The following is a 24,840-nucleotide window of genomic DNA, read 5'->3' on the forward strand; positions in this document are numbered from 1 at the left end:
AAAACTCATCAACAAGGCAAAAATAAGTGATATTTGAAGTTATAATGTGAGAAAGGCTGAAGAAACCGTAATAAATTGATGCAGCCTGAGATCAGTGAGAAGGAAACTTGACGTAGGACAAACCAAGAGGCATGCTCTGAAAGATAAGCAGGGTAATATCATCAGCAATCTCGAAGGTATAGTAAAAGCAGTGGAAGAATTTTATACTGACTTGTACAGTACCCAGAGGAGTCAGGATACCTACTACATTTAAAACGGTAATGAACAGGATGCAGAAACTCCTATAACTAGCGATGAGGTCAGAAAGGCCTTGCAAGACATGAAACGGGGAAGAGAGACAAGAGAGGGTGGAATAATAGTCTATTTAATCAAAGATGGAGGAGACATGATCCTTGGAAGACTGTCGACTCTCTATACAAAGTGTCTGTAGAGTGCAAGGGTCCCAGAAAACTGGAAGAATGCAAACATTATATTAATCTACAAAAAGGAAGGCGTTAAAGGATTGAAAAATTATGGGCCCATTAGCTTACTCTCGGTGTTATATAATATGTTCACCAAGATAATTTGCAATAGAATAAGGGCAACACTGGACTTCAGCCAACCAAGAGAACAGGCTGGCTTCAGAGGGATACTCTACAATGGATCACATCGATGTCATTAATCAGGTTATCGAGAAATTCGTAGAGTACAATCAGCCTCTCTACTATATGGCTTTCATAGATTACGAAAAAGCATTTGATTCAGTAGAGATACCATCAGTCATAGAGGCATTACGTAATCAAGGAGTACAGACTGCTTACATAAATATCTTGGAAAATATCTGCAGAGATTCCACAGCTACCTTAATTCTACACAAGTATGAAGATAACTGTAAAGAAAGGGGTCAGACAGGGAGACACGTTCTCTCCAGTGCTATTCACTGCATGCTTGGAAGAAGCATTCAAGCTATCAAACTAGGAAGGCTTAGGAGTAAGTTTAGACGGCGAATATCTCCGCAACCTTCGGTTTGCCGATGACATTGTTCTACTCAGCAACAATGCAGAAGAGTTACCACAAATGATTGAGGACCTTAGCAGTGACCTTAACAGAGTGTAAGATTGGGGTTGAAGATTAATATGCAAAAGACAAAGATAATGATAAATAGCCGGGCAAAGGGACAAGAGTTCAGGATCGCCAGTCAGCCTCTAGAGTCTGTGAAGGAGTACGGTTACGTAGGTCAATTAATCACAGGGAACCCTGATCATGAGAAAGAAATTCTTAGAATAAAAATGGGTTGGATCGCATGCGGCAGACATTGTCAGCTCCTGACTTGAAGCTTACTGTTATCATTGAAAAGGAAGGTGTACAGTCAGTGCATTTTACCAGTGCGGACATATGGGGCAGAGACTTGGAGACTGACAAAGAAGCTTGAGAAAAAGTTAAGGACCGCGCAAAGAGCGATGGAACGAAGATAGCTAGACATGACGTTAAGGCAAGAAAGAGAGCGGTTTGGATTAGAGAGCAAACGGGTATAGAAGATATTCTACTTGACATCAAGAGAAAAAAATGGAGCTGGGCAGGTCATGTAATGCGTAGAGTACATAACCGGTGGACCATTAGGGTTACAGAATGGGTACCACGAGAAGGGAAGTGCGGTCGAGAACGGCAGAAGACTAGGTGGGGCAATGAAATTAGAAAATTCGCGGGCGCTAGTTGGAATCGGTTGGCGCAGGACAGGGGTAATTGGAGATAGCAAGGAGAGGCCTTCGTCCTGCAGTGGACATACAATGGGCTGATGATGACATTGTTGGATCGTTGTGTCTTGTTCACTTTGTTTAGTTTTGATATATTCCTAGTATTAAGATTGTCGGCACTTGTTTGTTCGGTTTGCGCAGGTATTTCTTGAAAAAAAAAAAGAAATGCGTGCTTGTTTACCCCAGAGTTTCACAACTGGATGCACTCATTTTCGCCATCATGATTAGAGGCTGCTGCACTTGGCAGCAGTGCTTGCCTGGCTGTCTGGCCTACTGTGGGCAAAGAGAGCAGTGTCACGTAATGGTAGCTAAACACAGTGAAAGGCTTTGTGCATAGCTAAAGTGCTGCAGTCTGCATCACCACTCAAATGCCCAGTTACAGCAGATGACATACATGCTGTTGCATAATATTGTGCTTATGCCACAACTTATGAATTGATAGTGTCTTGTATGATGGTGAAGTGAACTCTCCAAGGCAGAAGCTTTCTTGTGAGCTGCCATTCTGTTACTATGAGAAGTAACCAAAGTTGTTTAAGCATTGCCAGCCATTTTCTCTGTTTTTCTCTTGCCATTATTGTTGTGACCAGTGAAAGGCAGCAGAAAGCTTGCACATAGAAGCATATGGAACAGTTGTGACAGTCTTGTGTCCATATGTGTAGTTAGAAGCCACTTGATGAACCTAGCTTGTCAGCAGCAGCCTGACAGATGTGTTTTAATTCATGACAAGCTGAGCTCATCACTTGCTTTGTTGTGGTATGCTGGGATGAGCACGTAGTGAAAAGACTTAAGCCGAGTCATCATTAAAGGGCCCCTGAAACGGTTTGGACACATTTTGTAGACGTGTAGGGGACAGCTAAAGTTAATCATTTGCACCACAATTTGTGTGAAATGACCCAGATTAAGAGAGCTACGGAGGATTACAAGTTACCCTCCTCGATAGCCATGCATTTTCTCCTCAACTCATTTGCCAAGTGATCGGGGCTAAGCTCTGCCTTCACTGGTTCTGCATCATGATGGCACATCGTGTCGTCGACTTCCGGTTCTCTAGGAATGAGCACGCGAAGCCTCTCCAAGCTCTCCGCCAGCTGCTTCGCAGTCGGCCCCAAACAAGAGCTATCGAAGCAGCGTGCATTGCTTGCATTCTGTCGCAGCACTGAACGTGTCTGGTATTCCGGTAACCACAGGTGAGCTGGGAGTTTAGACAAAACGCTGGAGGCATAAACTCAAGCTGATGAAGGTACTTTAGCAAAGATGTACGTGAGCTGCCTGATCGGTCTCCACGGCTCCACGATCCAACCACCCGTTGGCGCAGAGCTTAACCAACCAGCCAAACAAAGCGCTAATATTGCTCTAATCAAGAGTAAAACATTTTAAACATTTACAGAAACAATGTGTTAACAATTGCACTCGTGCTAAAAATTTACACCAGCAGCAAAAAAGAATACATTTCGTTACTGCTACTGTGTGTGATTGAGCTCTATGGCACCAGGTGGCTGTACCGGGCGGACCATTCACATTTGCGCTTCTGCTCATCTCGTGAAACGACTCAGTCAAACGGCCAGGCCCTGTCCCCTTGCGCTTGCGTTTACCCTAATACTGGACTCGCAAAACGCTATTGCATTAGTAATCTTCGGTGTAAAGTGACGGCTGTAAACGCGCAAATCCTGGCGCCGATCGGATAGCAGCAGTATGATGCGCTGCAGCCAGTCCACTCGTCTGCTGCCTTGTTGAGGGACACGATGTTGCAGCTTGACATATCGCCAGTTGCTACGTTTGCAGTCCACAAGGCAACAAAGTCGAATCATAGTGCTCGCAAAAAGACTTGAGACCGACTCTGACCGCGGAGCTCTCGTCAAAATGGAGCACGTTGGAGCACAAGCAGATGACACTTGCTTTGTGCCAGAAGTGTTGTGAGAAATTGTTCTTGTGCATTCTCTTTCTGTTACTTTCTTTTTATAGAAACAAATTAACTAACATTCCAACTATTACGAACATATTTGTTCACCATAAAAGAGGAAAAATTATCGATGACGCGCCCAAGGCAGCCAATCGGATAGCTCGCCCTACTGACGTCAATTGGGTGATTTACGTCATGTGGGTAGGGGCGGCTGAAAATTCCGCTGAGCAGTGTGCTGTGATCGGCAGCGATGTACATTTTTAATACCTTATAATAAATTACACGCTTTACGCGGAGCACTTAGATGCATCAATTCATGATCAAAAAGACCTACTCAGCACGTTTGTACAAAATCGCCAAAATCGTTCCAGGGTCCCTTTAAGCAGGCTTCTTACGATAGCAGTGAAAGAAATTGCTAATGCAGGTAAGCTTAAAGCACTATGACACCTTGGTAGTAGTATAGCTGGTTGAGTTTTCATTTACTGACAGATTTTTTTAGGTTATAATTTTAATACATGCAACACTTGCACTTTACGTTCAGAATCATAGTTGTCATAAGCAGTGTGCAGTTTGTGGTAGGTTTTTTAACAGATTGGCTTGGCACAGAACAACGAATTGGGTACGCATTGCACCTGACTGACATTCAGGTTTTGTCATACTAATCTAGCCACTTGTATTCTCACTTTCTGCTGCTACTGTTCTTCAGTGTCAAGTGTCTGATAGGAGCCACAGCGGAGTCGCTGTTCAGTTTGGAAATCACATGCAAAGCTACTCGCCTTGTTGTCTGGCTATTCTGATGTCTTCTGATTTCTTTTAAGGAGTACTGACACAACAGTTCGAACTTCTTCTTTTTTTATTTTATTTAGTGAACCCTAAAGCAAATACTGGCAAAACTTAGAGTGTCCTAAATAATTTATTGTAATAGTTTTTCTACAACCCAGTTCGTTTTGTTTCCCAGGAGGATATGGTGTGTCGTGATGTCATGACACAGAAGGTAATCATGTGGGAGCAGGTCGTTGCGACGATTTGACATTCATTGCTGCCTGCTCAGTTGCCTCCTGTGCTGCTACTTAGTGTGAGGGTCAATGTAGCAGCTTAGCAGACTGTGAACCAGAGCGAGTGTCAAATCATTGCAACGGCCTGCTCCCACATGATTACCTTCTGTGTCATGACGTCATGACACAGTATATTCTCCAGGGAGACAAAACAGAAACTAAGTCACAGAAAAGCTGTTATATTAAATTATTTAGGATGCTTTAAGTCTCGCTAGTCATTTTTCTAGGATTTTGAGGTTCCGGACCTTCATCTAACACCTTTAAGGGAGGCTCTTGACATTGTTTCTTGTCAAGTTCTGCTAAAGGTGACGCTGCATTCTTATGTTCCCCAGGCTAGCACTGGTGCGAAGTGTACGTATTACTGCTTTTTGTATGTTTATCCTAGAACTGCCTGAAGGCATAGAAGTGAGGGGTTTTTGTAAGGACATTAATTTAATTTGGTTTAGAAAATGAGCTAGAAGCAGTGCGGCCAGCTTACATTGACACAAGCCAGTGAGTTGTACTCGGAGCATCTATGTATGGTTTATCACAGTGGCGTTGCCTAAGGTTCTAATTTATGAGGTAGGCTGTTACACCACTTTTGTTGCAGAATGTCAAGGACGAGCATGCCAGTGATTGGTACAAGACCATGTTCAAACGGCTACATAAGTATGGAAGTGGTAAGTTTCTTTGCTTAGCTGGTCACTTGAATGTTTATTTTGCTTGAGAACATACAGCACACATTACCATAGGTAGGTGATATGATGTTATGGCATAACTTATGTCATATCAGCTATGGTAAGAAATGCTGATTTGTGTCCTTTGAAAGATGTAATCTGATTCAGAAGTGAAGAAAGCTGCGAGAGAACTCCATTGGGCAGCTTTTAAATAAGGAATAGGTTAGAAGATGCGACATTTATAATAGAACGAAGAAACTAAACATAACTAGATGCTCACAGTTATGTAGTACTACTTAGAACATTTTAAATCACTGCTGGTATATTTTACTGAAAGCTGGAAGTAAGATTACTTCATGATGGTGCCTGTAGCACTGATGGTACGAACATGGTAGGCCACAATAAAGGTATAAGAATTAAGGTGACATAAATGGAGCAAAGTCATTTAGCAGCTAAAATATGTTGCAGTCCTCATTAGGTTGGTGTAAGTTATTTTGAGAAACAGAAGGAAACTGCTACCATACATGTTCAGTCAGGGAGCAACCTCCATGTGCACCACTGATCTTACTTACAGCAAAAAATGCCCTCTAAGATGCTATGGGAAGAGCTGAGTGTTTGTCGCTGAGTTTCCAGGTGCTATTAGTTATGCTACTCTTCAGCACAAGTAGCAGGCCTGCACCTTTGACCATATGCCTGCCAACTTTGAAATTTTTCATGAAGTTTACAAATTTGGGCTCGTTCTGCAATTTTACGAATGTTGTGTCAATGTTTTACGAAACTCGAGTTGCATTTAAGTTTGTAAACTTGCAAACTCAAACTTTCATTGGACATGTTGAACGAAACAAGATGCGTCATTATCAAGTAGAAAATAATCAAGGTAACAAAGGTTTGCAGAAGTTCCACAGGATAGTAATGATAATGCTGGGGATCTTGCCTATTCTTCACAGTGATCGGGGGGGTGGGGGGGTAGAGGCGGGGAGAAAGGGGGGGGGGGGGGGGCTGTATGCAAACAGGTATTTAGTACTGCAAACAAGACCCCAACAGTGTATTGCTCATTGGTCTCTGACCATGCTCTTGGAAGTCTTCTGATGGTTAAAGGTGTGGTCTCACTCTATGCTCACGGCATGCACACTCTTATATTGCACGCGCTGGACAAGCACAGCAGGTTCGAGCACTCCGAGCCGCCATGCATACAGGGCACAGTGTCCGCGCCGGCTCCGGCTTGCTCCGTGTGCCAACGTGTCGCTGCGTGCACGCAGCAAGGGAAATCCTAGGCGAAGCTCTCTAGAAAGAACAAAAGATCTATCACGCTGGTGTTCGATACAACATAACTTTAAACAACACATCCAAATCTGAATCTAATTGTGCCACAATACATGGCCAAATGGTTGCCAGTGGCAGCTAACAGTGCACCATGACAGAGACAACAAAGAGCAATAAACCCTGTAGTAAGAGGCTGCCTATCCTCGGCCAGCGCCTGCCATTGCATGCTTCCCCTTGTGGTCTCGCACTACGCTCACAACGTGCATGCTGGTATATCACGCTTGCCAACGACCACCACAGATTTGAGCACTTTGAGCCGCCATGCACACAGGGCGCTGTGTCCGCGCCTGCTCTGGCCTGCTCCATGGGCTCCATGGGCATTGCTGCGCGCATGTGCCCCGCCGGTCCAAGGTAGGGGAAAGTGAGACCGTGCACGCAGTAAGGGAGACCCTAAACGAAGCTTTCCGGAAAGAACAAATAACATTTGTTAAGCTGGGGTTCAATGCAAACACAGGATACAAACACAAGCAAAGCCCGAATCCCGCCAAAAAGTCGGCCGATGGGGGAAGCTTATTGACCTTCCCATGGGCAGGATGACAGCCGAGTGACAGCGTTTTATGACCCGCTGCCGAGATGTGCAGTCAGGGAGGAAACGGACATGGAGCCCCCGGAAACGCAACGCAACGGCTCCACACAACCACCATGAACACCCGAAGCCCCACAGAGGACACTAGATGGATACTTGCTTAAAGCAAGTTTACTCAAGAAAGTTTCTGAGGCAGGTGAAACCAGCAACAGCAAAGTCACCGAAAAAGCCACTGTGATCTAAAAAAAAATAACAATAGGTTGCTTATCAGTAAGTGCTGTTCAAACTTTGCTGCTGTTTATCTGCAGCATTTAAAGGTAAATAATGATAAAGTGCATGGGTAGCTCACAAAAAATGTGTGCTCATTGTTGACGTTTTAATAAATGCAAGCTGATGGGCCGGCAGGTGTGAGACTGTGAGCGCTTTTATTGAGTATGAAACTTCTATAAGTAAATTAGGCACTTCAGTAACAGCATTACAGAATTATCCAATGTAATGAACAGGGCACGTAATAGCTTGAAAAATTTTTTGTGCACCTCTTGTAGCAGTGGTTGCAAAATCTGACTGCCCTGTGTAAATGTCCTTTAAGTGTGCTCATGCACTTGTGCACTTAAAGCGTTTGTGGGAGTGAACAAGTTGGGTCTCGCAGATTTTTGACGAAGTTCCTTCTTCAGCTTGGTGCTTTGTATACTTCATATTGTCTGGGTGAAGCTTTTACTCAATGTGCGTTTTCATTTCACTCTCACTCAAGCAGAAATTTGACCAATTGTTCTGTTTTTCCCTGTCCTGTGTAGGTGACTACCAGACTGTTGTTGACTACAGGAGGAGAGGTCGGTATGCATTTTAACCCTGTAAAATGTTGTAAGCATGCATGCATGTGTACCGTTAATTGGATGTTTGTTTACCTTTCCATGGCAGAAAATATTTATTGTGCTGTCTTTTCGATGTAACGCTTTTTCCCGGACTTGGGCAATGAATGTGATAATAAAAGTTTTGAATTGTGCCTGTGTAAATGTAAGTGTAGGTTTGGTCTTGCTTATGCTGTCTTAAAGGAAACATCTAGCTGCACAATACCCACTGTGGGTGATTGGCCACAGTGTGCACATTTTTATACTATGTGTATGTCAGAGCAGAAAACTTTGTACACCTAATTAAATTCATGGCCCATATATTATAATGGCATGTTGATTTCCATGATATGGCTATATAAAACATTAAGTATTCTTGTGCTCAAATTTCATTCACTCTAGCCATCTCTAGCCTTTGGAGACTCCAGTAAAAAAAAAGTTAAGCTAGACTGCTTAGTCACACATCTCCTTGGCAAATTAGCCACGTCCATTCAGACTGGAAGTTTGGTGTGGTAGAAATTGAAGCAAAAGTTTTGCCACCTTCAATACTCAAAACTGCTTTTAGTGTTGCAACACATAACGGCGGCTTTTGGCTGAAGTTAGTTAATCCTGAGAACTTTAAAAAAATTATTTCGCATTCAGAAAGAGATGCAGACCCAACCTGGCCTCTTTTGTGGACTTTTCCTTCCCAAGGAGGGCTTGTTGAAGCCTCGAAAATTGCATGAAAATTCTAAGATCACTCTGCATACTGTTAGAGTTTGAGTCGGGCATGTGAAAAGGGGTAGCTGGCCCATACCGTCGTCCAACTCATCCACGCTGAAGGACATTGTTGAAGGGCGGAACAGGTTCTCATCGAGAACCAAGAGTACTGGGTTTATTTATAATGCCTTCATGAGGAGTAGAAAACGTTCCATCTCAAGAGTCTAGCATGACTGCATTGAAACACCTCTGAGGAGCCAAAAAAAATCTGCTTCAATCCCCTCTGTCCTCCTTGGATCCCTAGGCCAGGGAAATCTGCCGTCACACCTTTGTCCATTTGGAGCATTTGAAGTCGCTGAAGGATCTGCCTTGAGGGCGAGGGTGCACAAAATCACCCTGGCACCTTTGTTTACTGAACACAGGCGAAGAAATATGTATGCCCAGGGCACCTGGGTCACTGCCCCAGAGGAAGAAAGGAAGGGGGGAGTGTTTGTAGAGGGGTTCATGCTTGACTCAATTGGTGCATCTCGGTTCCTGGGAGGGCCTAGCAATGAGCTGGTGCATTTGTCAAGCAGGCTTGGTGGGTAGCAGTGGTCAAGAGAAAGCGATGCAGGACACCCTTTTCCAGGAATTTCTTGCTACCAGCCTCAGGGTCAGTGGCAGTGGGGCATCCATCAACACCCTAATCGTCAAACGTGTCTCACCTTGGTGTCGCTGCTGGTCTGTCCAAAAGGACGCATTGTTAGCTTCATGACGCGATTCATCGCACTAGGGCAGGAGAGGCTGGAAGGTCACTTTCCCATGCTGGCTGATCGTAACAGCTCCTCCATGGCCCGGAAAGTTTAGACTGGCCAGTGCTGACAATTGCAGGGCTGGAAGAGAATGGCTGGTGGCATGGGGGTTGACTTGGCTTGCAGCAGGTAGCTGCAGAATGCTGACATACACCCCAACACATCTCACAATCATAGGCAGCTGCAAAGGAAACCCTGCAACACGGCTTTGCGCAGCGATGAAGTATCTTGGATCTCGCTTTAAACCTGCCAGGCTTCAAACATGACTGCAGAAACAAGAAATACTGCATTTCACTAGGCACATTTTGAAGGAATTTCGTGCCAACCGAGCTAGCAATCATGGATGGAGGAAGCTTAGGCTAACCTGTCCTGCACATGCCACCGGTGGCAGTGCTCTTCATTTCTTACCACCTGCTACCTTCCGAGCCAACGGCAGCTGATTTATGCATGCGGCTTAACAACGTGGCTTAACTGGCTGGTTTCAGTTTTGAGGAGGGGCTGAAGACATGGCCGGTGATGTATCAAAGCAACAATATTGCTCTTTTTGCTCTACTCAATGGCCAATTAGCACACGGTCAATCAGGTGGAGCTTGTATTATTGAACGGCGTAAGGTGTCTGAAATTTCAGTTGTCTCTGTATATTAAGTGTGTAGGGCCAATGGTGGGGCCATGAAGCTGTTCGAGTAATCGGGTATGTCCCAATTATCGGTCGCCGACTGTACTAGAAACAGCTGGAATATATATACTGCAAAAGAACTGAGGTGAAAAACTTAAGTACAGTAGACTTATGCATTTTCTAACTCCAGTTAAATAAATTTTTTCACAAGTTTGATCCAAGCCGGAGGTTTAGGCTGGCACTCATGCAGTTCTACGGCCCCACACTTTCATTATTACAATCCCGAAATTGGCCTTCACCGAATAATTCGAACTTAACCAGTCAGCATGCACGCACTGAACCCTTTGGTGACCTCGATAGCGACACCTATAGTAGCAGTATCTTTCTTGGCAGAGCTCCGAGGACAGTAACTATGCCGAACACATGCCAGAATCCCCTGCCAAAAACACCTATTTCTGGCCTGCCCTAGGAAGGTTTTCAAGCAATAATTGTGGCTCAAAATGCCTGATTACGATATTTATCAGATTCTAACGTGCCGCCTCCCCCCTCCACCCACCTGTTTTCTTGCGTGTTGCAATTGAACACGATACCGAAACTGCCTTTGTGGTGTTTGTATGCTTTACCACACCACAAGAATGTATTCCGAGGAAGCTGCGTAAAAAAAGAAAAAAAAAAACAGTGCTGCAAAGTTTACTTTAGGAAACCGGCCGCCATTGTCCAATGCATGTTAGGCCCTTCCCATTTCTTGTGCTAAAAAAATTAAGTGCACATAAGGTTTCTTCTTTGTTTAGGAACCTTTAGTGTCATTTCTACGCGAGTTTTTTTTTTACATTGGACATATAGAAAGTGGACATGCATTTATTCTGGGACATGTTAGAATCAGCAAAATACTGCCGAATGAATAGGTTAGTGTGGTTAGGGTTTTTTTTTTGCATCTTGTTTGATTGAAGCTTTCATGACTGTGAGAATACATCTTTGTGCAAAACTGGTATATTAATCCCAGGAAGTGTAAATGGCAGATTTCATTTGATAGTTGTTATTGCTAACATACCTTCACCAACCAAACCAGAGAATGACTCGCATGTGTGTGTGCTGCAATCCTATGCTATAGTCAGTTCAATATATTTTCTGAGGTTTTGTGAAAGCATGATTACCGCTTTTATTGTAAGTACCTGGCATACATTGACTTAATTGGTTGCGACAAAAAATTTCTTGTGGGAGCTAACTTCAAAACAATAAACTTTATTTCTGGCCATCTTTAGATGCTTCCTGTACTGTGCATTTTTTTTTTTCATCTCTTATTTATTCTTTATCAGGTAACCAGCACAGTGACGGATACATGTCAGAGCCAGATTTTTCAAGAGATGATGGTGAGTAGAGACTTCCATATTATTTATTTTACTTTGTTTATAAATTCTCTACACAGATGGTTATCCACTGTGCTAAAAGCAAATAGAATATGCTTCTGCAAAATAGCATCACATTAGTGATCAGACAAGTGTGACTTGTTTAAGAGTTATCTACGGGGGAATCTTATATTTCATTTTCATAATTTAGGGAGAATGTTTGTTGTACTGCTTTGAAGCAAAAGTACTAAAATGGGGGGGGGGGGGGGGATACGCACCAAAGCACCAGACTTCTATAAGTAGGGGAAAGGTAGAACCACTCATTTTTGAAGTACCTGCCCTTGTCCAAACTAACTCTGGCAAATCACTAATTTTACACCAAAATTCATATGTATAGTTACCTAACTATAAAAGTTGTCAGACCATTTGGGTAAAGTGTGCCCCGGTATAGGCAGAACGTTAGAAATTGATTGTTACTTCATAGCTGTCAAAGAAAGAAAGCTCTCTTAATCCTGTATTATGGAACTTGCTGACATGTAAGATGGTAAGACCTCGTGATGCATCAACAAGGCTGTCCTGTAATTAGCAGTAATTCCTGCATGCTTTTGTCTTTCTGATGTTTCTTTCTTTTCCCAAGATCGGCCCATGTTTGGTGGGAAGGGAGCCAAGAGGGCTATCAACAGGAGTTATGCGAACAGGTGAGAGCAGCTTCTTTCCTTTTCATATCTGGTGCTATTACATGTCAGTGCCAATGACCGCTCATCTGTGGTCATTGACAGAAAGAGGAACACCAACCATTGTCGCTCAATTAGCAGAGCATCATACTTGACGCATAGAGGCTGGCAATCTACAGCCACTGCCATGCTCTGCTTTCTTCATCTTTCTTTGTTTTTCCTATCTCCAAAACTAACAAAAACGTAATGTTCCTCTGGAATTATAGATACTGAAATGATTGATTTCCGCCGCTTCAAGCTTAAATCTTGTGTGTGAAGGACATTGGGGAGGATTACGTTATTGTGTTCTGGGTTTATCATAAGTTATTTCTTCTTTTGTTTACAGGAATTAAGGGGTTTTGTGTCTCTTGAGGTGAAGCGTAGTTAAATGGTTAATGGTTGTAGCTTGTTGCAGTCACCTCGTCATGTCTCGTAACCTTTTATTGCAGGCACTACCAAAATGTTATTTGTGTGAGAGTTAGAATCCGACACATCCTCTTGGGCACAAGTGCAACTAAGGCCAAATATATCAAATTATATAAAGAAATTATGAAAATATCTTGGTATATAGTGTATACTGATAGAAACGGGATTGAAAACTCCACATGTCTTTAATAATTTCCCGCTGTCACTAAATCATGGCTTCCAGATAACTTGTGTGCAGTTATTGCCAGTTTACACATGCAATGTGTAAACTGGTAGTTTGTGTAAAAATGATGTGGTAGTAGGCCTATAGTGAGGTCTCTTAATTCGAATTGATGGATAATTCGAACAGATCACTTGGTACCAGCAGAGTCACATGTATTTGAATAGGGAAAAGTTCCTGTGATTTGTAACTCCTAGAAATGGGAAATCGCTGCTTCAAACAACGTTTCTCGCTCTCACGGACAAACCCGAGCCAAAAGCCAAAGCTGGATGCATTGCCAGCCACCGCAATGACGCTTACCTCAGAAATTGAGCCTCTTAGCTTTATGTGATACTTAGCGTGTGAACTGCCTCTCCACTGAAGTGCGGCAAAGTGCCATACGAGCAGCGTTTTATCGTACTGTCAGTGTGTGCTGCACTTCAGCAGATAAGCAAATTAATGATGCTGTGAAGAAATTGTCTTATAAGGCGCTCCGCATCGCCATCGAATGACCAGTGCTAATGCTGTAGCCTTATTTGATAGCACGTACTCTGAGGCACACCAGTGCAATTATTCTTCTCTTTGCATTCCCAGCTCAATTTAGTTACATTCAGTGATCCACAATCTGATACAACGTTTGCAAAAAATGCCCGGTAAGGCACTACGCCTCGGTAATATGGTACAGTCACTGACTGATAATTCGGACAGCTTTAAGGAAATTTCAGGCATCTAACAGTGTGCCACTTGAGAATTTGGGGTCCGTCCTGCTCCGCCTGCACGGCCACATGCCATTTAGGCCACCAAGTTGACCGAGTCAAGCAGAAAAGTGAAATTTGATACCTCATCAGGGCCTCCTCGAAACTGGAAGCAACGGTCTGCCTAGTCGCTTAGTCGATCTAGTTGAAGCTGACTCCATACAAACCACAGCACAAGCCAATCCAACCGCTAAGTTGTGAACGGCTGTATTTGCAGTTTGTCATGCAAGTTCTGTGTGTCCAGGTTTGTACCATTACATGTTAAATTGTGACACGGTCTTGGGAGACTTTTTTGACTGCTATTGCAAATTTTCATTGGGCCACAAACATTGAGCAGCCTCAAACGGCATCATCACCACCTTCTATGTCTGTGTTGAAGGGGGCTGTGATCATGTGAGGGAACTGTTGGACAGTGGCTGTTGCGAAGTAGCCTGTGAGCATATGATTATCGGAGCACAGTTGCCATCTGTTTAGCTAGCAGGGGATAGAGATTTGGTGCAATTGGAGACCGTACTTTCACCTGCCTGTAGCAATAGCCATGACAAGGGTCAAAGTGCAAACTGACCAAGTCTATATGTGCGTGCATGCAGCAATGTGTTGACCAGCTTTTCCGGCCACTTGTGGAATAAAAGCAAATTTTCTGATGGTGAATTTGATATTTCTGACATCATTTGTGTGGACGTTTGCACAATTCCTCCACGTTCTGAATTGCCGGTTGGTGACTGTGTTGGGCACTGTACCACACATGTTATAGAGGGCTATTTTCAAAGAGGCTCTCATTTGTTGGAGTCCTGTTTTACTCGAATAACTTTCCGGTCCCCTTGGAGTTGGAAATTAATGAGGTTCCAGTTTATATTGGTGGTGGTGTGTGGTTGGGCTATTGCCTGATAACCAGAAATCCTTAGACTGTATTGTAAGAGCAGTTTCTTGCAAGTGGCACCTGCGAAGCACAGCTGCTTATTGTGTGCACCACTGTTGGAAGCTGTCCCCCTGTAAGGGTATTTCTTGAACCGAGAATGCCGCATATCTCTGTGCAATAAATCCTGGCTGTAGCACCAATCAGTACTCATGCTTCTGTTGTGTGTCTTGTTGAGACAGCCTGTCCACAATGCCTGGCTCCTACAAGATTCAGCCACGCAGTATAGAAGACTATGAACCTGGCCACTCATCTATTGCTGAAAGAGAGGCGGCCTTTGTGAGTACCAATCAGTTTTTCACAGTTCAAGCATTAGTGTGTGCGTGTGACGTCTACAAATGAGCTAGGTGCTAAAATTCCGTACGATTTAATTGCAGTGAACTTTCAGGATAACCATATGAATAAAACAGCCAATAAAGCCAGTGGAAGCACAGAGAAAATTATGTTTAATTGAAATGTAGAAATTAAAAAAAAAGGGAAATTAAAGTGGAGGAAGAGATAACTTGCCACAAATGGGAGCTGAATCTTCGGCATTATTGTGTGGTGCTTTAATAATTAAGCTACCATGGCAGGCCATCCTACCATGAAATTTGTTAGGTATTTCGTGATGTGTACAAGATTAGCCCTGTGATTGCTAGCCAGCAGCGCTCACCACTATAGTGAAAAGAATGTTTCATATCCTTGCTGACAAAGTGCAAGTATAACAAATTGAAAACCGACTTCCTGACATCAACTTGTGCTTCTGAGTCTTAAATAAAAGGAGACACTTTGGATCGCACTTGTGCATTACAGGCTTTTGTGCTGATTTTTATTTGGGCCATGGCGGCCGCATTTCGATGGGGGCGAAATGCGAAAACACCCGTGTACTTAGATTTAGGTGCATGTTAAAGAACCCCAGGTGGTCGAAATTTCCGGAGTCCTCCACTACGGCTTGCCTCATAATCAGAAAGTGGTTTTGGCACGTTACATTCCGTAATATTATTATTAATATTATTATTTTTATTTGATGATATGTGTTCATAAAACAGAGTACTTTGCATGCTAGAAAGTATATTCTAGACACTGTATTTTTATGTGTATACCCACATGAAAAATGCAAATACAAAACTTTGAGGAAGACCGGGCGGGGAAAATGTGGGGGAAGAACATATGCACAAGTTTGCCTTCAGCTTTGACTATACACCAGTGCATGTTGCATTTAACTGAAGCCGCAGGTGAAGGCAAGATTCTCATGGTCAGACCATCCACGTCCTCACACCTGCCTCTACCAGATGTTTTTTGGGTCACAACATTTCACACAATGTTGTGCAAAATGTATGCAACATCTATAAACTTGTGTTTTACACTATGCTTTGAAAGGCAAAAAGTCACTTGGGTTGGGAATTTGTAATTTGTGGAGTACTACTGTACTGTTATGACTAATGAGGTCAGTGGTTCAACTGTGCTGTGAATCTCGGTGGCAATAGCACCTTTAGCAAGTGTTGTTTGCATCAAATTAAAGCAAAACTGTAACGAAGTTGAAGGGGGAGCCAGAATTACTTCGTTATACTTCTTTATATTTATGATTGCATGTACTGCCCTATGAATCTCTGTGAGGATGTCAAGGGGAATTTCTTATTTTGTTATATCTCGTTTCATTATAACGACAGTTTGCCCGTGTTTGTGAATGCTGGTGCCTAAAAAGTCAGACTTCCAGGTTTGCGTATGATATCACATTTGTTTTTACCTTTTTTTCACATTTGTACTATTAGGTTGAAGTTTCCTTTCGCTGTTTCCGTTTTTAGAGCTCTCGGTACTTGCCTCCTTTGGACACACCAAAGCCAAAGTAGTAAGTACAGTACAACTTACATTAGTAAATTTAAGTGATGTGTAGGGGAATAATTAGTGTACAGGAGTTGTGTTAAAGGGTCAATGCCAAGAATATTTTTTTCTGCTATCGTATTGCAGGGTGGTGAAACGCACACACGTCATCCAAGCAAAACTTAGAGAAGTTTTTTCTCTTCTATTTATGAACTGGATTCTTCAGTGAAAGCAATCTAGTTTACATCTGAAGTGCTGAGGTAACAGGATAAATCTTAGTTGCAAAGTTATGGACTGTTAAGAAATTCCTAAATAGGCCAGTTCTGAAAGGAGGAAGAAGATATTGTTGGCTGCAGGTGGATCTAAGCCTTGCAAGACATGCTGTCAATTGCTTTGCTCTTGCACCTGCTCCTGAAGTCTTTAAGTGATATAGACTTAGGAGCTTGTGATTGATGATGTTTGGCACTCCTTTCATTTTGTGCCCAATGAAGCATTGGGGGCAAGATGGCTCGCAGGCTGCTGGCTTGTGTCCTGTTCTGCCTAACTGCACACATCATCTTGTTCACCCAGCTCATGCCTTGCTTCTGAATGATGATGAATTGAACGTTTAGTTCTTAAAAATATTTATTTGTTAAAATTTTCCTCAAGCAAGAAAGAAAAGCCCCTCAATTCAGATTGCTTGTACTAACTCAGACACATTTAAAGGGGCTGTGAGACATACTTTGTGAAAGGTGTGGAACATCTGGCATTAAAGAGCATCTTCTCTTGAGTCTTTTCTAATGCGGGTGTCACACAGGGTACATTTTATCGCAGTCAGTCCTGATTGGGCTCAATTGATTGTGATCAAAAATGCCCCATGAGACTGAGGTCTAACAAACACGTTTTTGATTGCACCTTATGTTGACAGAACTATCGGCCACTGTCACACCCTCATGGCCGTTTCCTCCTTTCCATCATTTGAACTGTGCTCGAAACTGCGCCCACATGGTGTGATGACCACTGTGCTCTGCCCGTCATCACTCTGAGCTTGTGCATTACCATGACTGAGATTGTGTGGCATTATCACCCATCGCACCACTCACTGTAGGGGCCATAGGATCGACCCTGCAATATCATTCTTCATCACCACATGGCACAACCACAACATTATTGATTAGATCTCTCCACTTTTGCTCTGAATGAGGCACTGCATAGCCGTGTTGTAAAAGAAATTTGCCCATTGACTATCTTGTTCAAATGTGTGTAGGAATCTGCACAGAAAGTGGTTGGGATATCATGAAACTGAAGGAGAATGCAGGCATGTCTTTTGAACGAAACTGTACAATGTTCAAAAAGTGTTGCAAAGCCTCTTTAAGGATTATGCAGTTGGCAACACCTGCTATGGGCTTATTCCACAGTGCAGCGAAGTCTGGAGCTGTAGTTATACATGGCTAGTAGTGAGGCGCTGCAACAGACCAGCATTGTTCAGCACACTTTGCTCCTGGCTGATGTTCCTCTTTGATGGCTCCAGCCTGCAGCAATGCATATCTGCAAGCCTTGCATCACCTTATTTCAGTCCTAAAGCACTTGCATTAAAGAATTTGATGTTGTTTTCTATACGTGTATGCACACACCTGCACAGCCCTAGGCAATGGAAAAGTCCCATCAGAGTAGCTACCAGGCAGTTAGATGTGGCATTTGTAGACAATGTAGCAAGTATGGCAGCAGAGAGGAAAGGGTGTCAAACAAACCCAATTTCCCACATATTACGAATGCCAAACATGAAAGAGGGGGAGGAACCATACTTTCCAAATACGTCGACTGTGGTGAAAGCTTGCCTGTCTGGCTACGGCAACTGAAACTTATTCTTTTATTTACTATGGAAGATTGCTTGTGCTCCGAGAGTGACAACAGTGCACATGGAGAATAAAAAATTTCCATTCCGTCAGGCTGCAGGATTCATATTATTTCGCGTTGCCAGAATTGGAGGCATGCTACATTTTTTTTTTCTTTTCTGTCAGGTGCATGTCAGATTTGGGCACGCATTGTTTTCTTATGAACCTATAAAAACAATGTGCATGGTAGATTTAAGGATGTGTTAGTCTGTAAACACTGCCAAATAAAGCAGCAATGAATTTGAATGTTTTTTCTGCCTTTCTAATTCAACTTGCCAGATAATTCAGTAAATTCCATTGGTCCCATCATGGTAAAATTGATGGAAGTCAACTGTAGCTGCCATTCAGTGCCTCTTTAAGTGCAGAAGGCAACATATGCTTACACTCTGTTTTTGTAAATGGTGAAAAGTTGGATAATATTTCACCCTTTGTTTCAATTCCATCTGCCATATAATTCAGCCAGCTCATATGGTTCCATTAAGGTAGATGTCAGTTGTAGTCTTGTTATTTGCTCTGTGGTGCAATTTTGTTCTAGAACACTTTTCTGTGTCTGCCACAAGTTCAATAATCAGTGACGGATTCCAAATGAGTTAATTAGATAATAAAACTATTCCTAATCATGCTTTAAATGTGCAGCAGCATGACATCAGCTAGAGTCTCACGCTGTGCATGAGGCATGAGTTCTTTGAGTACTCGATCCTGGTTAGGTGGGGAGCACAGAGTAATAAAGGTTGAGTTCAGTGGACATTTGATAGGTGTAAAGAACTCTCACAGTCCAGCCACAGGGTCGTCTGAAATCATTGTTATACTGGGGTTATTCAGTGCTTTCCCAAGAATTTTCAATTGTTGAGAGTCCCCTGTATGCTGTAAAGCTAGAGGGGCATGCTTTTAAAGTCTAACTTGCTGTGAGGTTACTCACAGACTTAGTGGCATCCACTGGGGTCCTAGTAAAAATTTTTTTGACTGGCAAAAATCTTTTTTTTACTTTGTTACCCTACCTTTGCAGCACTCTAAGTGATGGCTATGAGTCTGACTCAACACTGATTCGCAAAACTGGCAGCCGGATGAACCATCTAGACTCTCGTCAACAGCGGGAGTGGTACAAGGCAGTACAGCGTGGAGAAGACATACCACTCGAAGGTCTGGGAAAAGCAGCGCCCCAGAAGCCACCAGGTGCGAATGCATTGATAAGCCAAGGGGATATGCCCAACTAAAGTTTAAAATTAACTTTGTTTGTATTTAAATCCAGTTCCTTCATTCTTCTTTAACTGAGTTTATAAAAGTTAGTTTTAAGCCAGACTTCTTGCCAGAAAGTATGTCTGAAAAATGCAGTTACTATCAGAGTCATGTGATGAAAGCCTTGGCATCCTAAATCATGGCCTTATTGAGGAGAGCATCTCAGCTGTCTGTAGAAGTACTATTGATAAGACTTCACAATGGTACATTTTTACTATCACATGTGTCAGTGTTCATTTGCTAAAACATATTGAAAGGCTCTTAGCTCATTCACCTTTTGAGATTTAAATTCAGAAATAGGTGTAGTGTTTTAAATATTTTCCTCTTATCTGCAGATAGGTTTTCCTTTAGATGTTTGTGCTTGTTCAGTTGTGTACGTGTACAGTGCTGAGGCGTGCTCCCTTAAAGATTGCAGAATATAGTGCCAGCTTTTCCCTTCTTATAAAGAACCAATTCTCTCTGTTTGGTGCAGTTAGTAGGGCAAGGAATATGTAAGTGATGGATGTATATTTTGCTTCTGCAGATACAGTGTAATGCTTGAGACCTACATGTCATAGAGGGTGGTATCACCATTTCAATTTCTCTTTTAGGCATGTTGTTTTGCTGACATGTGACTTTGCTGAAAGGGGCCTACAAACATACCGTATTTACTCGCATAATGATCGCACTCGCGTAATGATCGCACCCCTAAAATTTGTCGTCAAAATTCGATTTTTTTTATTTCCCGCGTAATGATCGCACCCCGAACTTGCCGCAGCGATATGTCGTGTGCTAAGTCTAGCGAATAATGATCGCGCTTACCACCTGTCGAATGCTACGCGAACGACTCTTCAAGACAAGCCAAGCGGCCTGCACGCACTAAACATTCTTAAGTAGATGCCTCATTTCATTACTTTCAGCACTTTCCGCACTTCCATGACAAAATGAGGTACAACCAAACTTGCCTTTATTACGGGTTGGCTTTATAATGGCTGATGTCAACAAAAACAATAAAGGCGCATTTCGATTCTTTTCATCTGCTTTTGCACTCGTGAGCACGCAACAAATCGCGCGCGGCAATGATAGTAGCCACGTTTACTCTGATACGTTAAAAGTGTACCCTATTCATACGCCGACGCTTGTAACACAGCTAAGATATTCGCCCACCCTTAGCGGAAAGTAGTGAAGACAGATGCCGCAGTTTCCGCAGCATGCCCGTCATGTGTTTCTGTCACTGGCAGCTAAGCGCGCCCACCTATTTCTGTCCCCTCAAAGTGGACATGGCTACGTTATTGCCGCAAACTTGCCGATATTAACGATATTATTCATCACTAATACGGAAGAAACTGTTTCAATGCACGTAATGTACTCACGGGAAGAAAAAAAAAATCGCGTTCGGCGCGTTCGGCTCGCTCCGCTAGCCGCCATTTTTGTTTTGGTGTCCCGCACCCGCAATCTCGCATCCCGCAGCAAACGCGGACGAAAAAAAAAAAATTTTTTTTTCCCGGGAAATTTAACCCGCGTAATGATCGCACCCCTGAATTTGCTTCAATTTTTCTGACAAAAAAAGCGCGATCATTATGCGAGTAAATACGGTAAAGCAAGGGTCATTTAAATTTCTTGGGTTTTGCGCTTCTTATTTGCTTTTTCGTGGTTAAAGGTAGCCTTCTAGGGGGTGATTATAGCAATTTTGCCAGTGTGGTTTCTTTGCTCATGGATAAAGCTGAACTTGAAGGATGCCACTCACTGCATGGTGCAAAACAGTGCTGACAGTAATGGGTTTGGGGTTTTGGTTTACAACTTGTGTGCATTTACTCTTCTTTTCTTTTGGGCTTTGCTTAAATCATTCTCATAAAGGATGTGCCTCAGTCATTTATGGCATTGAAAGCAGCCTGGTTTAATTAAACTAGGGAAATTGTGGCAATCACTTTTTTTTCTAAAGCCTGTGTTACTGTTCCCTGAGGCAAGCAGGCATGTGGCAAGTGTGCATAAATACTGACAATACAGCTTTTTTTCTTAGATGTATTCATGCAGTCTTAAAAGAGAAGATAGCTACTTCTTAAGTTATCAATGCCTGGTTAGCTAAGCAAAGCATCATAAGTGGCACTAGCATTGTGCGAGGCTGAGCTGAGCGCATGACTGGATGTAAACACTGCAATGGTCTCCTTCAGGTTTGGGCTTCCGCTTGCCCCAATAAAGAAAAGTTCACGCCTGAAAGTGATGTACAGTACTCAAAGAATGAAATGCCATAATTCGAGTGCACAGCCTTCTCTTCATTTCTGCACTCTCTGCTAATGTTTTGAGGGAATGTTAACGTATCGTGAGAAATGCGAGATTGTGTGAGCTGTTCACGTCTTTACCACAGCCCATAGCTTTACCATAGCACAAAAAGCACCAGAAAAGCACGAGGTGAAGTATCACATTCCATTCATTGGGAACTGTACACAGAGCAACCATGCTTAACACCTGAATAATGGTAAGTGCAATTCCAAGACGGGACAGAAGATAGACACGCAAGAACAGGAAAAGTACTGTCCCATCTTGCAATTGCGCTTACCATTATTCAGTTGTTAAGCATGAATCAACTAGCCCAGCAACAAATTTTGTTAAAGAGTAGCTATATTTTTGTATGAATAGTATATTGCATGCGTTAAAGATGTTAAAGCAAGAGACGATGTATGCCCTTTGCTGTACACAACCCTTCGAATGTGCAGAGCAGTGTGGTTTTACCTGGAGGACCCACAGAATGTGGTCTGGGCTGCTGTCCCCTCTGACACTGGAATGAGCCCCAGTGATGAAAGCAGCACTAACATTGGGTGCTCGGTGTGACTAACTGACTAGGTGATGCAGAAGCGGGTCTGTTTGCACAAATAATTGCAATTACACACATGTGCCGCTGTGCTGATGAGATAGTGAAACAGAATTCAAAATCGTGGTATACCTATTATGTACAGTAAAACCTCGTTAAACCATAGTTGGCCGGAGCTTGGAAAAAGTATGTCCTAAACGATGGTACAGCTTAACTGAAATAGTGTGGGCTCGCCCACTTATCTGTCAAAAATGAAACTCGGAGAGAGTGCGATGAAACTGCAAAAATCATGCAGTATTTGTTTATTTCGCACGACAAACGTCTGTTATTTTCGTTTGATGCCACCGTGGCCTTGCAGCGACGACAGCGGCCTCAAACTCTCTTAAGCTGAAATCTTGACTTCTTAAGCTGCGAGCCAGCTTTCCTACCAGCCCCCCTCTTCTCGGCAAACACCCACATGGGGCTGACATAACACTTACCTTCTGCCACTGTCGGGCCTGAATCGCCCATGATGTCGCTTTCTGTGTCATTCTCATCACTGTTTTTAGACAACACTTCGGTGATATTAGAGGCAATGATGGGCGAAAAGTTGAACGTCGAAAAGTTGAACCTCGTAGCCGACATCTTTTCGTGGTCCCAGCAGCACTGCTGAATGCCTTCTCCTTCGCATTCCAGATGCCACACACCATAGTCAATGGCAGACACCTCTCGCGTTCGAGCACTGACTTCGTGCCACGTTCGATAGCACAAACGATGTCCAATTTTTCTTTTATGCTGAGCACCCGGTTTTTGTCCAAGCTTCGGCATTGCGGGAGTCCTAGCTTGCGCAACGCCTCAACACCAGCGACCACTATCCAGCCACAATGCTCTCTGGTTCGGTGCTGAAATCATATTGATGTTAATGTTGCTTGACCCTTCCAAGCACCCTCTGCGTTGGCACTTGGAGGTCGTTCTGACCTATGAGGCTCGTTCTTCTGCTTGGCCGACCTGCCGCTGTGATTGCGCCACGAAAAGGGCAAACACTACATGGTAACCAATATGTACGGTTTATGAGGATACAAAACGCATTATGTTCAATGTCCACTGAGTTGGGTATTTGACTGTACCGCTTTTAAAGCCAAACTACTGTCTAAGCCGGTACAGTTTAACGAGGTTTTACTGTACACTGAAATCATGACTTCTGGTTATGGAGCTCTGCACTCTCCATGATTCAGCATTTTTTGCACTAATGTGGGGTTTTCCACTTCAACTACATCTGAGCAGCAGTCAGGCTGCCTGTACCTGGTGTAAGGGCTGCATGCTTTATTCTTTAACTTGTGAAATTGCGGGGCAACTTGTTAGACCGTGCTCGTGCCACACATACATTGCTTGCCCTGATGTCCTATTGTGCTGCATCTGGCACAAGTGCCATGTCTGTCATTGGTTTCACAACATAAATGTAGTTTAACACATTTTAGACATTGGTTTGACAAAATAGGTTGTTGCACATGTTTGTGCAGTTGGGCCCACATCAAGTTCTCCCACAATTCCTGTAGTGATGGTGTGGGCGTGTGCAAACTGTCTCTGTGGCTGCACATGTTTTGTGTGCATTGTTCCCCTTGTGCTTCTTTAGCTGTGGTACAGAGTTTTGACTCGCTATCTGGAGTAATGAAAAAGAAAAAAAAATTTGTCAGTCACTCACTTGTTTCCTTTAAGTTGCTCTCACAGGGAACACTGTTTGGTCCTGAGAACAGTAGTGCACTCTGCGGCCATATCAATTTTGTGCTGCAGGGCAGTTTAGTGTGCCTATGGTAAAGGTCTTACGTCAATCAACACTAGCACAGCCTTGCTTGAAAAACAGACCAGACAGCAAGGTAGTGCTTGAACAGTGGCCTTCTGTGACAGTTCGGCCCATCAAATTTCACCCAAAGATGCAGGGGAAGCAAGTGACTGACTTTTAAACAGTGTTCATTATGTTTTCATGCTGTAAATAGCGACGCAAAACATTTATGCACATCTCTCACTCCTCGTGTGTGATCCACTCTTCTCTCAAATGAGCTTCCTCGACCATCTTGTTGCCTGGTGTGTGGGTGTTGTGCCATTCCAACCTTGTTCTTGCACTGTCTACACGTGGCTGTGGTGCTCTTGCTGTTTCCTCAAGTCGCACCTATTTTCACTCGCAGCTCGTGCCACATTTTGGTGTATATATACAATAGATGACATGACACTTCATTAGGCAGACAGCTGTTTTAAGTGATGCTCCAGCCAGCTGTTATGTTTGGTAGGGAAAGGAGACAGAATAGCTAAACTCTCAGTCGTACCAGCTTACCTTGATCCCTTCATGCCAAGCTACTGGAAAAACTTGGTTGCTTGCAGGCTGATGTCTGTTGCAAACTTTTTATCAAGCTCTCTGTCAGGTGTTTTATTTTTTTTTATTTCTTAGAGCATACAAAATTTTTATAAATCGCCTGTGGCAGATAGCATAATTCTAATTATTGAGCTGGATTACTCAGACATGGACATTACTTGCATGATTAATCAATATGCATAATTGAGTTATTAAAATGCAGGAATGAACTTTTTATTTAATTACTTATCAGTGCGTATTGCAATTTACAAATTGCAGCCAGTGAGTTTGCAAGGCGTACCAACTGGAACAAATTT

At 43.1% G+C, this 24,840-nt stretch overlaps 1 protein-coding gene across 12 annotated transcripts in view; it reads left to right on the forward strand.

Annotated features, from left to right (window-relative positions):
- The window catches only part of LOC139051497 (vinexin-like), a 647,850-nt gene that overhangs the window by 510,690 nt on the left and 112,320 nt on the right, over window positions 1–24,840 (forward strand). For all 12 annotated transcript variants that reach the window (XM_070528475.1, XM_070528476.1, XM_070528474.1 and 9 more), the window contains 7 exons: window positions 5,275–5,344; window positions 7,985–8,020; window positions 11,461–11,514; window positions 12,128–12,188; window positions 14,682–14,778; window positions 16,284–16,327; window positions 19,180–19,346. In XM_070528475.1, coding sequence (XP_070384576.1) covers window positions 5,275–5,344; window positions 7,985–8,020; window positions 11,461–11,514; window positions 12,128–12,188; window positions 14,682–14,778; window positions 16,284–16,327; window positions 19,180–19,346 — 529 coding nt within the window. The remainder of the gene's footprint in view (window positions 1–5,274; window positions 5,345–7,984; window positions 8,021–11,460; window positions 11,515–12,127; window positions 12,189–14,681; window positions 14,779–16,283; window positions 16,328–19,179; window positions 19,347–24,840) is intronic.

The sequence above is a fragment of the Dermacentor albipictus genome, unplaced genomic scaffold (assembly GCF_038994185.2).
Source record: "Dermacentor albipictus isolate Rhodes 1998 colony unplaced genomic scaffold, USDA_Dalb.pri_finalv2 scaffold_12, whole genome shotgun sequence".
Lineage (NCBI taxonomy): Eukaryota > Metazoa > Arthropoda > Arachnida > Ixodida > Ixodidae > Dermacentor > Dermacentor albipictus.